Source organism: Hemiscyllium ocellatum, chromosome 18 (assembly GCF_020745735.1).
Source record: "Hemiscyllium ocellatum isolate sHemOce1 chromosome 18, sHemOce1.pat.X.cur, whole genome shotgun sequence".
NCBI classification, from domain to species: Eukaryota; Metazoa; Chordata; class Chondrichthyes; order Orectolobiformes; family Hemiscylliidae; genus Hemiscyllium; species Hemiscyllium ocellatum.
In genome coordinates, this window is record NC_083418.1 from 17633681 (window position 1) to 17650366 (window position 16686).

Below are 16686 nucleotides of genomic sequence, written 5' to 3' on the forward strand. Positions count from 1 at the left end.
TAACTGTCATAACTTGGATAACCTCCTAGGGATTGGTTATAATTTTACAGAAGTTTAATTGTGAAAAACGAAGTAAAACTGTTACAGCATGTGAACATGATCAGAAACTACTGAGTGTGCTGATTCAGACTCTGATTCTTCCAAAAGAATAGAAATTACACAAATCAAATGGACATTCTAGCTGTCTGCTCCTAGGTATGAAAGTGGCCAATCCTAGTCTGATTTAATTCAGTAAAGAGTTATTTCTGCATTTTGAGGATTTGGAAGCATAGAGCTGTTATCAAGGAGGAAGGAATAATGCAGATAAGAATTAGGATTCCAGACCTCCCATTTAAAGCAAACATTACACATTCAGTAGAAAATGCACAGGATGGAGTAGTAAGCATTCTGCCCACAGGCTTCTGCTAACAGCTTGGTTGTCAACCTGTAGCAAGTGCACAAGAATAAAACCAATTAATTTCCCATCTCTCCCTCCCTTCCATTACTCAATGCTTGCTGCAAGATTTGTGACTGAAGTTGCTCACTCCTGTGTGTGTTCAACTGACTAGCATGAGCATGTTTATTGCCACTTTGTTTTGGTGCAGTCCAATCTGTCTGGGGCAGGCAGAAAACATGAGGAAAATGTTGGCCACTTCTCTGTTCTCTGTCCAGTCTCTACTTAGACCTGACTTGCAGTGAGTCTTTGTAATACTAGTAAGCAAGTTCAACAGAACTGCCATGCTCTTTTATTCTGTCATTATTAATAAAGTTTAAGATACTGTTTTGCTTTATTAACTGTGTGCTCAACCTGTCCTGTCATCTTCAATAATTAATGCATGTACATACTTAGGTTCCTTTGCTTCTGTACCTCCTTCAGAGTTGTCCATCTGTATTTTGTATTGTCTGTACATGTTCTTCCTACTGAAGTGGATCTGTTGACATTTCTTCACTTTGAACTTCATCTGCCAGCTGACCACTCATTCCACTATGACTGGCTGTGTCCTTTTTTGAAGTTTCACATTGTTTTTCTCTCAGTTCTCAACACTTCCAAGATCCATATCATCAACAAACTTTGAAATTATCCCTGTACAAACATCTAGGTTATTTTACTACTCTTTGTGGGTTACTCAACCAATTCTGCATCCGCTGTCACTTTTATTCAATGTATTATAACTTTGATGCAGTGCTGTACAGTAGACTCTTTTGTAACTCAGTATTTAACATTGCCCTCAAACCCCTCTCTTCAGTTTTCAAAATACTGAGTTAGTTATGATTTTCCCTTAAAAGAAAAACTACTGGCTTTTCTTAACATACATTTATTCCTTTGATTATTCATTTTGTCTGAAGATTGTGTCTAGAATAATCACCTATATCATTCCAATCTCCCGCATCTGCAGTTCTTTGTTTTATTTTACCGATATCATTGATGTCCATTGCACAGCAATAGCACTCCTTAGACTTCCTTTAAGCCTTACCTCCAAATGAGCTTTAAAATCTTTTACTTCCTTGCATTGCTTACTCTAATCTTCTTTCTCCTTCAATTATTTATAGCTATATTTTTCCTCTTGTTGACCATGACTATTCCCATTTGTTAAGTGTTGTCACTGTTGAACAGTCTCCTCTGATACTATCTATCTTTATTAACACCATTCAGCCTCTTCCATACATTCAGTGGTCTCTGAACAGTGTTCTTCATTGGTATATATTACAGTTTCAGGTGTAGAAGGCCATATGGTCCCTTGAGGCAGCTTCACCATTGGCTACAATGAGGCCTACTGAGATTAAGATCATGTTCTACCTTAACTCCGCCGTTCAGTCCAATCTCCTTATTATTCAGTTCTGAGAGACCAAGCATCTACCTGCCTCAGTCTTGAATATCTTCAGTAACAGAACTACCATAATATTATGGGATAATGATGGCCTCAGACTCTTAAGCGTCTAATTGAAGAATGTTTTCATGGAAGTCCTCAATGTTATCTGTTATCCCGAGGCTGTGCCCTTGTTCCCTAAATTCTCACACTGAGTGTCTACTCTATCAATAACATGCCTCTGCAGAATCTTGTGTACGTTTAATAAGATCATCTCTCAAGTTGCCCAAACCCCAGTGTGTGGTCTGGTGCAGAGTCCTTGGGCTCCCATCAGAGAACAATCCTAACCTCATATCAGGGACAAATCTCATGAATCTCTATTCAAAGGCAAGAATTGTTTCACCAAAGTCCTACACAACAGCTGCAAGACTTCCCTGTTTTTGTACTCCAGTGTCCTTGTAATAAAGACCAACATGTAATTTGCCTTCCAACTTGCTTGTTGTGCTTGCATACTAATTTTCTGTTCCTTCTATAAGTACATCCAAGTATCTCTGAACATAAACATTTAAAAGTTACATACTTTCTAAAATAATTTTATTTTTAACTTATTTCTAACAAAGTGAAAAAGTTTGTGTCCCTGCATTATGTTCCCATCGAACATCCTGTTGCCCACTCTCATAACCCCAGGTCTATAGCTCTTTGTAGTCTGTGTTCTCTTCACTCCTTATGTTTCACCTAACTGTGTCATTATCAAACATGGATCAATGCTCTGCCTTTTTATCTAAGTCATAAAGATCAAATGTTAATTAAGTAGCTTGAAGCACTCCACTAGTTACAGCCCAACAACTAGATCATGTTATAGAATCACTATAGTGCGGATAGAGGCCATTCGACCAATTGAGTCTGGGCTGACCCTCCAAAAAGCGTGCCACCCAGACCCCCTTCCCTGCCATATCCTCATAATCCTGCATTTCCCATGGCTGATCCACCTAACCTGCACATCTTTGGACAGCAGGAGGAAGCCAGACCACACAGTGGAAACTCTGAGACACGGGATACACTTCACATAGTCAGCCATCCAAGGCTAGAATCAAACTAAGGTCCCTGGTGCTATGAGGCAGCAGTGCAAATCACTGTGCCACCTATGTCCCATTTATCTCTCTAATTTGCTTTATATTCATTAACCATTCTTCCTTTCTTATTAATATATTCGCCTTACAGACTTAATGAGTCATTATTGTGTGACTAACCTTTCATGCGGCACTTTATTGACTGCCTTATGAAAATATTTACCGGTTCCCCTGAATCTTAACCACTTGTTACATCATCAAAGACACTGAAATTTGTCAAATGCAACTTCTTCTTAGCAAAGTAATTTTGACTCAGCCTAATCATATTTTAATACCCTCAATGCATTATTAAAATCTCCTTAAATTTGCCCACGTTACCCTCTTTCATCTAGTTTTCTTTCCTTTTGTTCCAAATGTTCTGACTCAGTTCCAAGGAAGCTGACCACGTCAATGTATCATCAAACTAATGATGGATGCATTCAGATAATACCTTTGGCTGGCTATTCCAAGATTTAGAGTCATCATTATCGAGTCTGATCCTGTCTTAATCCAAGCATTTTCCCCAAAGACTGGTGTCAGGCTCACAGGCATCATTTCCTTGCTTTTTCTCTCTCTCCTTCCTGGAATAGCAGAATCGCAATTGCTAACTTCCAATTCACTGGGATTATTCTGGCATCTATGAAGTTTTGGAAAATCATTACAAATGTATCCAGCATCTCTGAAGCTCCTATATTTTAGATAGAGGATGTGTACAGGATTTTCATGCTTTAAGTTTCTGCAATACATTTTTCACGTTAATTATGTTTAGCTCTTCACTCTAATTGGATCCCTGGCCGCCACTCTCTCTGATATTACACCATCAGCCTATTCTTTCATATGTAAAAAGTGAATTCAGTGTGAGAAATCACTGAGAGCATCTTTAACAAAAAAATTAGTCCAAAGGTCAGGCAGGTTTCTTTGTTCATTGACTCGACCGGAAAGTTATGGATTTATCCTGGATTGTAGTAAGACAGGATCAGACTTAACACTGATCACTCCCAATCTCGGAATGGCCAGCCAAAGGTATTATCTGAATCCATCCATCTATCAGCTTGATGACACATTGCCACAGTCAGCTTCCTTCGAAGGGAGTCAGAACATTTGGAGAAAAAAAAGAGAAGATAACTGGATGAAAGGGAAAAATGGGTATTTTTCAATAGAACATTGCGTTCTGTCTCTTCCTCCCCCAAACCCCTCATCGACGTGTACATTCAATAGCTGAAAATTATAGATTTTAACTGAAAGTCAATGCTGTTATGTGCCAAAAGCAAGCCACTGTATTGCAGATGCTGAACCTCAGAAATAAGAACAGAAATGCTGTGAATAGTCAGTCGAGTGAAACAGGTTTAGTGTCTCAGATCCATGACCTTACATCAAAATAAGGAAACCTACCAAACTGAAATTGAAGTTGCTTCCTTTCAATGGACTTACCCCTCCTGGTTGCGAATCACCTTGGTTTCTTTGCTTTGAGTTTCAAATCCAGGGAATTGCGAATTGTGGGTGAGAAATGGTAGTGAGAGCATCCCCCTCCCCCACCTCTGACTTTCTCCTCACCCTGATAGATAGCTTCTATAATGTTCTTTTTTGCCTCCCCTTTTCAAATCCTTTCCTATATTTTATCCAAACATCCCACAACTTTGTATTTAATTAAATGGCCTTTCATATGAAAGTTTGTCAAATGTCTTGTTGAAAGTCTAGTCTAGTATTGAAACACTGCTGATCTTCAATGTCTTTGAACTTCTATTGTTATCTTAGCAACTGAAAAAAAAGACAACAGGGAACTAAAAGAGAAAGTCTTGCCAAAGAAACATCAACTGGCTCTCTTTTGTTGATTCCCCCCACCCTCATAATTTCTGTAATAATTTTCTGGAAAATAAAATCACCTGGACTCCCACAGGGAAAGTGCTCTTGTAATTCATGGAGCACAGTGGTTGCATTTGATACAGTGCCACACACCAGACCTTAGCAAAATTAAAATCCATGGAATGAGACAGTAATAACATGGATTAAAAAACATGGCTAGGAGAAAGTGAGGACTACAATTGCTGAAGATCAGAGTCAGAGTGCTGTAAAAGCACAGCAGGTCAGGCAGCATCCAAGGAGCAGAAGAATCAATGTTTCAGGCATAAGCCCTTCAGGCTGAAAGGCTTATCCCAGGAATATTAACTCTCCTCCTTGGATATAAAATTGGCTGAGTGATCAGAAATGGTTATTAGTTTTTCAGGCTGGGGGAAGGTTTGTAATGGTGTTCCCCAGGAGTCAGTGCTAGGACCCTCGCTTTTCCTGATACATATGTTAAAGATCTATACCTTGGAACACAGGGTACGCTAACTTTTGCAGCTGATTTAGAATTTGGAAGCATTGGTGGACTGGGTAAGGAGATGCCAAGTGCGGGTGATTTTGGTTGGAAGGACGTGGAAGAGGAGCAAGGGACTTGGGTACATAGGCACAAGTCATTAAAATGCGGCAGGACAGGTTGAGTGAGCAGTACAGTGTGTCTTATGCTTTATTAATAGGTGCCTAAACTACTAGAGTAAGAAGGTCATATTGAACTTGTATGAGATACTAGTTTGGCCTCCTCTAGAATGAGATATGTGTGGTACCCAGAACTGGAGTTGAGGGTTAGGAAGACATTGAAGAGATTGCTTAAGAGGCTGAAGAGAATGCTTCCAAGGATGAGGAATTTCTCACGCCAATAGATTGGAGAAGCTGGAACTGTTCTCCTTTGGAAGAAGTGGAGAGGAAATCTGATTAAATATTCAAACTCATGAATGGTCTGGACAGAGTAAATAGGGAAGAACGTCCTCACTCCTGAAAGGATCAGGAACGGTTTGGCACAGATTTAAAGTAATTGCTACAAGAAACAACAGTGATGACGAGGAATAACTCATTTACACAGTAAGTGGTAGTGTCTGGAACGCACTAGCTGAGTGTGTGGTGGATGCAGTTTCAATCAAGACCTTCAAAAAGAAGCTAGATGGTTATTTGAAAAGAAGCATTTGGCAGGGCTACCAAGTGAAAGCATTGGATGAGCTGCTCATTTGAAGAGACAGCGCAGACATGCTGTGCTGAATGGTCTCCTATGTGCTGTAATAATTGTGACTCACTAGCACCTCCTGTAGGGCAGTTATGGATTGCTGATAAATGCTGGACCTGTCAACAATGCCTCCATCCTGTGAATAAATGAAAGGTTCTGCTGTGTGAGGTTTTGAATGGTGGTTGGAGCTTTGAGCAGTACTCTGGTTTACCTGTGTCACTGCTTCATGTCAATATACATTAGTAGAAATGGTAGAAAATTGGATGATTATACCAGATGTTCCTCCTTGTACAAACAAACTTCCCGTTAACTGAAAAGAAAACTGGAAATGCCAGAAAAAAGTCAGCAGATCAAGTGATAATTGGGGAGAGAGTACCGGTTATCTTTTCAAAGTTGGTATAAAGTAAAAATGTTATAGGTTTTAAGCAATTACAGGGCCAGTGAAAGCAAGGTGGGAAGGATATAACAAAGGGAAAAGTCTTTGATAAAGTGGAAGGCTGGAGAGACAAAATGACAAAAAAGGATCAATACCATCACTGCATCCTCCAATATCAACATCCTGTGGGTTACCATTGACCAGAAACTGAATTGAACCAGTCATAAATAGTATAACTGCTAGTGTAAGTCAAAGGCCAGGAATTCTGCTTACCTCCTAATTTCCTGAAGTCTACACATTCACCTACAAAGCACAAGTCAGGAGTGTGATAGAATTCTCCACACTTGCCTGGATGAGTGCAGCTCCATCAACACTAAGGAAGCTTACCACCATCCAGGACAGAGCAGCCACTTGATTGGTGCCTCACCTACAGCATTTAACTTCCAGTCCCTTCACCACCAATGTACAATGGCAGTAGTGTGTACCGTCCACAGTATGCACAGCAAGAATGCATCAACACTGCTTTGACAACCTCTGGCAAACCTGGGATCTTACTACCTAGAAGAACGAGGTCCGCAGATGCAAGTTTACTCCACTTCCTGAAAGTTCCCCTCCAGGGCCCACGCTAGCCTGACTAACTACAGTACTGTATATTGTTGCTGTGTTACTTTCGCTGTGTCAAACTACTGGAGCTCTCGCCCTGACAGTATTGTGGGTGTGCCTACACTGAGGGGATTGCAGCGATTCAAGAAGGTAACTCCTCACCATCGAGGCAAATTGTTCTTCATTCACTCATGGGGCATGGACATTATCAGCTGGGCCTTCTCTTACTAACAATTCACAGTCAAGGAAGAGCAACAACTGCTGACCTAGCCAATGACATCCACTTTCCTTGACATTATTCTTTTAAAAAGCCATCGAGTTGAGAACTCAGCCCAAAAACCATGGTTTTCCTACAAATCCAATTACTGCTTCATTTCCCTTCAAACCGAACAAACCTCCACGTGACTCCTTTCTGTATCCTCACCTGGCAAAATCCAGACTTTCTCCTGTTCAATCTCAGTTCTGACTGAGGTCTGGTATGATGCATTCTGAGTTCAATAAAATTGCAACGCAATGTTTTCATCAAATTCAAAACTCAGAATTTCTCACCCGTTGCTCCCTCTCTTGTCTTCACACAGCAGCATCTTGTGTAATTCTGCTTAAGGCCTTTGCAATATTGGCAGCAGAGTCAGGCTAGCCCACACAAATCAGAATAGCCAGTATCAATCTCTTCAGACATTTTAGCCGAGTCCTTCTGCCAATCCCCCATTATTGTATCCAAACTAATTGCCGTTACCATGGACACAACATTCTTATGTAGATTATCTCTTGGCAGATTAATTTAGTAGCTCTGGGTGTTCCTGGATGAGATTTCAAAGCTGTTGACTTAACTTTAAAATGGAGAAGTTTTCCAGAAACTGAGTTGACAGTGAGGTAGAAGTGTTGATCTCCGACCCTCAGTGATCACTCAAACCATGAGAAAGTGGGAAGATATCTTAAAATTTTAAACAACAACATGTGAAATGGTTCATAATATATATAATAACTAGTTTGCATTATCTTTCATTGATTTTAAAATTCAGATACACAAAATAAAACACTACCTGCGTCAGATGGAGTTGATGGGGACTGATGACTACTTCCCTGACTGTGGGCCACAATCCATTCACCATGTGTGCATTTAAAGGGAAAGGCATGAACACTAGAGTAGGAGACTTAGCATCAGGGCCTCACTGAACATCGTATTACATTGTGCGGACGTTTAAGGGCCCAGTGATATACTGGGACAGGAGTTCCATTAAATGGTCTGCCTAAGTTGAGAGACACACTGGGGCAGATATTCGCTATAAGGCTGGTTGATCACGAGGAATGTTTGTTCCAGTAATCTCTCTATGTCAGGCCTGGTTAGCTGGAGAAATAGATGCTGGAATGAGTTTTCCTTTCGGGAGATGAAAGCACTGAGAAACATTTCATACCTGGCTGTCAGACCCAAAAGGCAGGCCTTGATTGACACTTAAGCATCAAGAACATGTCGAGGCATCTTGGCACCACAGCAGTTAACTGTTTTTGTTGAATCATGTGCCTTCCACAATATGAGCGGGACATGAATGTTTGTTTGCAGCCCGAGTTATATTGCTGCTTGTCATTATTGGTTTCTGCATTTCTGTAGCCTGCTCAAAAAGGCTTGCTAATCTGACATGGAATGCAGAGTTGTGCACTAATCCTTTGTAAGAGAGGCTTCAGTTCATTGCTTTGTATGTTACTGGATGGACTACGGTCAAATTAATGAACTTTTTCCCACCCAGCGCTATAAACATCATGAGTTCACTATAGTCAGATTGCTGAACAATTAGGTGTCTTGCTGAACAAATGAATATTTACTTCTCTCAGCCACAAAAAGAGCGACTTAGGATTTAGTGTTCGTGAATGACATAATGACTCTAAACCAGTGTGTGAATCATCTCACCGACAGACAATGGCAGGCATATTGTTCAGATTTCTCAATAGGAAGTGCCATTCAGGTATTTACAAACATTGGGAAAAGAAAATACCTAATGAAAACCTAATGTGTAATATTCAGTGATATTGGACAGCAGAAGACCGAACTCAATTCCATGTGGCATTTGAGATAACTTTCTCTGAGTTAAGAAATTTAGCAGTTGGTCATCTTTGAAGGTTAGGTTGGCAGCTTAATGAAAGAACATTGGAGTATGGGTTTAAAGTGGTGTGGTTACAGTGCATCATGGACTGGCAACAGACAATAGGTGCAGAAGTGGGCCATTCGGCCCTTCGAGCCAGCACCGCCATTCATTATGATCATGGCTGATCATCCACAATCAGTATCCTGTTCCTGCCTTATCCCTATAGCCCTTGATTCCACTATCCTTAAGAGCTTTATCCATCTCTTTCTTGAAAGTATTCAGAGACCTGGCCTCCACTGCCTTCTGGGGCAGAGCATTCCATATATCCACCACTCTCTGGGTGAAGAAGTTTCTCCTCAACTCTAAATGGCCTACCCCTTATTTTTAAACTGTGTCCTCTAGTTCAGGACTCACCCATCAGCGGAAACATGCTTCCTGCCTCCAGAGTGTCCAATCCTTTAATAATCTTATACATCTCAATTAGATCCCCTCTCAGCCTTCTAAACTCAGGTGTACATAAGCCCAGTCGCTTCAATCTTTCGCCATATAATAGTACCACCGGGTATTGACCTCGTGAACTTACGCTGCACTCCATCGATAACCAGAATATCCTTCCTCAAATTTGGAGACCAAAATTGCACACAATACTCCAGGTGCAGTCTCACCAGGGCCTTGTACATTTGCAGAAGGACCCCTTTGCTCCTATACTCAATTCCTGTTGTTATGCAATCAGTACTAACTCCTTAAACCCAAGCAGCAGCCTTCCCTCACTGCAGTGAGCTTCCACAAGCTGCTTTGACACACAGCAGTCAAGGGGATAAGATGTTAGAGTGAATTGGAATCTAATGTAAATGGAAGTTGCCAAATGCCCAGCAACAGGCTCTTTAAAAGGCTAGATAAAGGTGAAAATCGGAAAACAGTGAATAGCAGTAAGCTCCATGATTCAGTTGTCTCTAAAGCCATCATGAGACTAGAGGGTGGCCACGGGGATCACATTTTAAAAACAACAAAGAAATGCTCAGCCTAGTGGTGTTACTGCGGGATTGTTAATCCCAAGACCCAGGACGTGTTCTGGGGACCTGGTTTCGAATCCTGCTGTGGGAAATGGTGGAATTTGATTTCAGTTTTTAAAAATCTGGAATGAAGAGTCCAATGATGACCATGAATCTATTCACTAATATCCTTTAGGGAAGGAAACTGCTATCCTTACCTGGTCTGACTGACATGTGATTCTAGATCCACAGCAATGTGGTTGACTCTCAACTGCCCTCTGGGCAATTAGGCATGGGCAAGACGTATTGGCCTAGTCAGTGATGTTCACATCCTGTGCATGAATTTAAAAAAAAGTTCAATCTCCAATTGGGTTCTTCATTATACAGGATTCTACTTTGAGAACTGCAAACACAATATGCATGTTGTCTCTGTGGAGTGGAAGAGGTGAATTTGTATATGTTGTAGCTGGGAGAATGTCAATGAAAGGCAATGAGACACCAGGTTGTTGGCAGAGTGCACAAAGAAAATTCCCCAGGATGTGCGTGGTGGTGATCAGAGGCTAGAATGGCTAAATGATGTAGGGAGGGTACAGAGATTGAAGCGGAGGGCAGAGCCTCACTGCCTGTGTAAGTGGAGAGGCAGCAAATAGCATAGACAAGACTGAGACTCCCTCAAGAACAACGTGAGGACTATCTGAGTTTATGAAATGGCAGGCCATTTTAGAAACTTTGGTGATGACAGTGGAGAAACTGAAAGAAGCAATGGCAACTTTCTTTCTTTCTATACTTCCTCCCATAATCGACTGTGGTAGTAGGGCCCAATGGGCTTGGATAGATATCTCAGAAATATCCAAGCAACGGTGATTGTAATGAATGAGTCCAAAGAGAGAGGGAAGAAATAGACCACAAAGATGGTAAGTGGAAATGGGAAACATGACCAATGAGATTCTCCTGGTTGTGACAAGCAAGAGATAGCATCAACATCATCAATGTGGTGGAGAAAAAATCAGTAGGGAACCAGAGTGGAATTATAACAATGAATTCTGTATGTCCTACCAAAACCAGATATAATTAGAGATTATACAGATATTCATAGCATCATTTTTATGAGGGAAGTAAGTGGAGGTGGAAGGGAAGTTGTCAAGGTTCAAATAAGCTCAACAAAGCAGAGGAACAGTAAGGTTGCTTTTCAGTGAAGGTGTAGTGAACCCAGCCACCATTCCATCCAACACACTGTTCCAGTACGTTGCAATGACAAAATAAAAAGGAGACATAAAATGGAGTGATCAAAACAGCACAGAGCACCTGAAGCATCACCATTGTAGGCTTGGAGTGTCTGGACCAAGTGTATAGTGTTGAGATGAGAGAACACAGTGGGACAGGTTTCCTGTTGCTTTATCTAGGAGACAGAGGGACGTTATGTGGGCTGTAGGATTCCATCGGGATAGGAGGCACTGGTTGTGGGTGAGTTTCAAGAAAAAGTGATGATATGAAGCAAGACAGAATCTGAGAAATGATAGAGTTGCAAAGAGGTAGGAATGGGAATCATACAGTTGATCGTAAAGGCGGTCCCATCACACAGCCTTGCCACAAGTTTGTGGATGATGGATTGGAGCTGAGAGAGACATTAGGCAGGGTGAGTAAGCTAAGGAATCACACCCACCTGGCCATAAATATTTGTGAGGCCATTGTGTAATATTTCACTCCGGTTCATTTTGCTAAAGTATAAGATGAGATTGGTGTGATCTGGATCTTATAGATCAAATGGGAATATCTTACCAAGATCTTTCAAAGTATCAATTTTATTTTCCATTCTGTTTCTAAACAGCACGCTAACAATTGAATATCACCCTCCAATTAGTTCCTTTGCTACTTGCTATCTAACTGATTTTAATTTATTCCGTTCTGTTAGTTCAGATTGTGTTTGCGAGAAGTTTGTGATGTTACTGAGAATAGAGAGAAACAATTTGCTCTTTGTTTGCTACGGAATTCTCTCTCCAGCACATACTTCACAGTCAAATTACTGCAGAATGAATTAACAGTCATGTTTCTCATTCCATTCCAGACACTAGCAAAGAAAGCAAAAGCAGGAAAACTGCGACCGGAGGAATATCAGGGAGGATCGTTCAGGTAAAACACCAGCATTTTGACCTCAGTCATTCCACCTTTATTTGTATTTATTAAAACACTGGGAGTCTGCAGTTGTGTTGAGTTTGGGCATGTTTGGTTTTTCTGGAACCTTTTTCTTGCAGTTTTGTTCTCAGTTGTTGATTGACTGTGTACCCACATTGTGAGGAGTAAGCGACTGCATGGCCTGTAAAAACTCAGTAAAATCAAACAGCCTGTCCAGCATACTTTGCATGTACCACGAGTTGTCTGGGTGATTACTGCTTGGTAATTGACCAGTAAAGGTATCCTGCATGGTCATGCTGCCAGCTCCCCTTAGACTCCTACAGAAATAAAGCTTGTTGAGGCTAGTACGACCATTGCCAAAGAAAGTGAGGTGCACACAATATAAAATACGTACCACATTTCACCCTCTGAATGTTTTCTAATGAAGTAGGCACTTAGTTAAAACCCTCTTGAAACCGGGGGCATGAGGGAAGGATATCTAAATACTGCAGAGAAGTTAGAACACTTGGAAAATATTTTAGACTCACATTGTCCACATTATCAACCATGAATTACATCTCAACCCGTCTGCGGAGTTCACACGCTGATCACAGATTCGCGGAGGGGAGAGGGGAGAGAGGTGGACACAGCGTGAGAGAAGGGAAGGGAAGAGATGGGCAGGGAGACGTAGAGGGGGAATAAGCAGAGAGAAAAAGGGCAGTGGGTACTGGCTGAGACACAGGCAGGGGAAAGGGCAGGAGGAGATTGGAGGGGGTGGGTAGAAGGGGAGAGGTGGGAGAAAGGGAAAGGAAGGGAGAGGGGTGGTCAGAGAGGGACGCCTGACCGTACCCCCAACCTCTGCAGACCTGACACATCCCGACCCCACCCATCTCCCACCAGGTCTGAGCTCCCCAGCCAAACGAGACGTGAGCACTCCTTTTTTTCTCCCACCCCCCCAAAACGCGTGCACACTCACGCTCACTTACCCTTCACCCACTCCTGACCTGACATCTACCCTTCCCAACCCCTCAATGCAACATGAGCTCTCACCCAACCTCCCATCCGTGGACACCATTTACACTTCTCGTTGCCATGGAAAGGCTGCCATCATCATCAAAGACCCCTTCCCACACCAGTAATGCTCTCCTACAACCTCTTCCACCACGCAGAAGATACAGAAGCTTGAACACACACGCCGACAAGTTCAAAAACAGCTTCTTTCCTGCCGTTGTTACACTACTGAATGGACTCTCTAACTTTAAATAATGCTGCTCTTGCTCATGTTGATCTTGCCTCACACGCATGTCCTGTGCTGCATAACCTGTATCCCTCACTTTGACCCAGTTTTTATCACTCTATGGTCTATCTGTTTGTCCTTGTTTACTATGATCTGCCTGTACTGCTTGCACACAAAGCTCTTCACTGTACTTAGGTACATGTGACAGTGAATGAGTACAAGAGGTACCATTAGTAAGTTTGCAGATGACATCAAAATTGGAGGTGTAGTGGACAGCGAAGAAGGTTACCTCAGATTACAACAGGATCTGGACCAGATGGGCCAATGGGCTGAGAAGTGGCAGATGGAGTTTAATTCAGATAAATGTGAGGTACTGCATTTTGGCAAAGCAAATCTTAGCAGGACTTATACACTTAATGGTAAGGTCCTAGGGAGTGTTGCTGAACAAAGCGACCTTGGAGTGCAGGTTCATAGCTCCTTGAAAGTGGAGTCGCAGGTAGATAGGATAGTGAAGAAGGCGTTTGGTATGCTTTCCTTTATTGGTCAGAGTATTGAGTACAGGAGTTGGGAGGCCATGTTGCGGCTGTACAGGACATTGGTTAGGCCACTTTTGGAGTATTGCGTGCAATTCTGGTCTCCTTCCTATTGAAAAGATGTTGTGAAACTTGAAAGGGTTCAGAAAAGATTTACAAGGATGTTGCCAGGGTTGGAGGATCTGAACTACAGGGAGAGGCTGAATAGGCTGGGGCTGTTTTCCCTGGAGCGTCGGAGGCTGAGGGGTGACCTTATAGAGGTTTACAAAATTATGAGGGGCATGGATAGGGTAAATAGGCAAAGTCTTTTCCCTGGGGTGGGGGAGTCCAGAACTAAAGGGCATAGGTTTAGGGTGAAAGGGGAAAGATATAAAAGAGACCTGAGGAGCAACTTTTTCACACATAACGTATATGGAATGAGCTGCCAGAGGATGTGGTGGAGGCTGATACAATTGCAACATTTAAGAGACATTTGGATGGGTATATGAATAGGAAGGGTTTGGAGGGATATGGGCCGGGTGCTGGCAGGTGGGACTAGATTGGATTGGGATATCTGGTTGGCATGGACGGGTTGGACTGAAGGATCTATTTCTATGCTGTACATCTCTATGACCTTAATGCCCAACCTACCCTATCTCCGCCAGACCCAATTTCTCTCACCTGCCCGACATTACCTCAGCACCTTCTTGGTCCCCTAGGCACCTTTCACCCTGGTTCCCTACTTCCTGGTGCCCTACCCACAAATCCACTTTGCATGTTCCCCTCTTACCCATCTGGCTCTCTGCTCCCCCTTGCACACTAACCTCTCTGATCTTATGTTTGTACTGTTTGACAGCAGCTGTCGAAGTGGCTGAGAGAGACATGGGAGCTCTGACTGTTGTGAATGTGGAGAGAGGGCGTAGTTTCCTTCCTCTGACAGTTCTACACTCTGAAGGAACTGTTAGAATGGAATACAGCTCCATATTTTGCAGAGCCCGGAGCAGAATCTCCCCTCAGAAATGTAGAGCTCCCTCCTTTCGTGAAAAGAAGGGGCTAAGTGGCAATCTGCATGAGATTGGGCCAAGTTTTCCAAGGTGTGACCATGTTTATTCAGAACAGCAAACATTTCAGTCAGAATGAGATATTATGGACAATTACGTGACTCATCGTGAAGGCGTAGATGAAACACTCTGAAGGAACTTATTCATCAGAACCATCATCTAATCTTTAATGCATTCAATATTTTACCAGCTGCATGTTAAAATTAGACTGAAGCTAATATCTCATAAAGATTATAAATCACTGTGTATACTGAAGAGGGCAGGTTTAGGAACTTCAAAGTTCCTAGTAACAAACATCTGCCTGGCGGGAGTGAGATTGTAGTATCCTGGGGCCGAAAAATGTGGTGCTGGAAAAACACCCCACCCCCTCCCCGATCATCTGGAATTTCAAGGATAGATGGTTAAGATCCTCTCTTTCTGGGGATGACCATTGCCTGGTAGATGTGTGGGATGAATGATGATTAGCTGTTTGGACATTTATTTTGAGCGCAGAATTCAACACAGGAGCAAGCACTAAGCTTCGCTGTACATGGCTGACTGAGCTCTATTGACAGAAGTTACTCACTGACTTAAGGCAGGGTGTTTAAACTCCCTGGAAAAATAACAGATCCTGATTTTATTTTTGCTGTGCTTTCTCAGCATCTCCAATTTGGGAATGTTTGGAATCAGCGGTTTCAGTGCCATCATTAATCCGCCACAAGCTTGCATCCTAGCCATCGGGCAGTCCCGCCATGACCTGACCATTTCCGAAGATGACAAAGGCAACCGCACCCTCTGCCGGAAGGACATGATGACCGTCACCCTGTCCAGCGATGGCCGGCTGGTGGACGATGAGCTTGCATCTCAGTTTTTGGAGAGCTTCAAGCTTAACCTAGAGAATCCAAAGTTATTAGCTGTGTTCTAGGCTGCTCCTCACCATACAAGGGATTAGAGACGTTACATGGAAGACATTGTACTTATAAAGCAGAATTTATTTTATTTTTAGTCTTGTGACAATGCAGGTGAATGCCTATCCTGCCTTTACTGCATCCTGTGTGTAAAGCCAAATAAAATAACTGTTGGTTATTAGCTTCATTGGGTTTCCATCTTCATCTCATTATCACTACAGCCAGCTTCGTTCTGCATGGCAGCAGTGAGAAACCCTGTCTGAGTTCAACTTGTCCAGAAGACTCCGTGTTCCCTCAATCTTACTCCAAATAAACTGCTGACCATTCACCTTCTCCCTTCTCCCAGCATTGGATGGTGGTGTTATTGGTTCAGATGTTGTCTTCCTCTCCTTCAAACCTACCATCATTCCTGCTTCTTAACAAAAAAAAACAACGGCCTGCCTGCTACATTCTAAATAGGCGGTGAGTAGGTTATTTTTTTCTCTGTCACTGATATTTCACTGATAGTGTTGGGTGGATGGCGAGACAGTGCTGAAACCTGTAAATCAAACTTTCAGGTCTCAAGCCAAAGGCACCACCTCCTGTAGCTAAAGGAGTCACAAGTGAGCTGTCATGAAGTCAATGGCTGTAATCCACTCTGTACATTTCATCTACAAACACTTGCACCAATAATCAAACGGTCTTTTCCCCCCCACCCCCCCACTCAGCCCCGAAAAGAAAGAAGCACTTGCACTTATAAAGTGCCTTTTGCATCTTCAGGATATCCCGAAGCACTTCACGAACTGCAGCTCCAAAACACAAATCTGATTGGTAGTTAAACAAGAAAGGCAGCAGCCCGAGAGTGTACAGCAAGTTTACACAACCTGCAATACGATCCCGAGTCAGTAAACGA

At 42.4% G+C, this 16686-nt stretch overlaps 1 protein-coding gene across 1 annotated transcript in view; it reads left to right on the plus strand.

The window, feature by feature from the left end:
- Positions 1-15981, plus strand: part of pdhx (pyruvate dehydrogenase complex component X) — a 191996-nt gene extending 176015 nt beyond the window's left edge. The window contains exons 10-11 of the mRNA XM_060838405.1: positions 12051-12115; positions 15547-15981. Of these exons, the coding sequence (XP_060694388.1) occupies positions 12051-12115; positions 15547-15811 (330 nt within the window). The 3' untranslated portion in view covers positions 15812-15981. The remainder of the gene's footprint in view (positions 1-12050; positions 12116-15546) is intronic.
- The last annotated feature ends 705 nt before the right edge of the window (positions 15982-16686 follow it).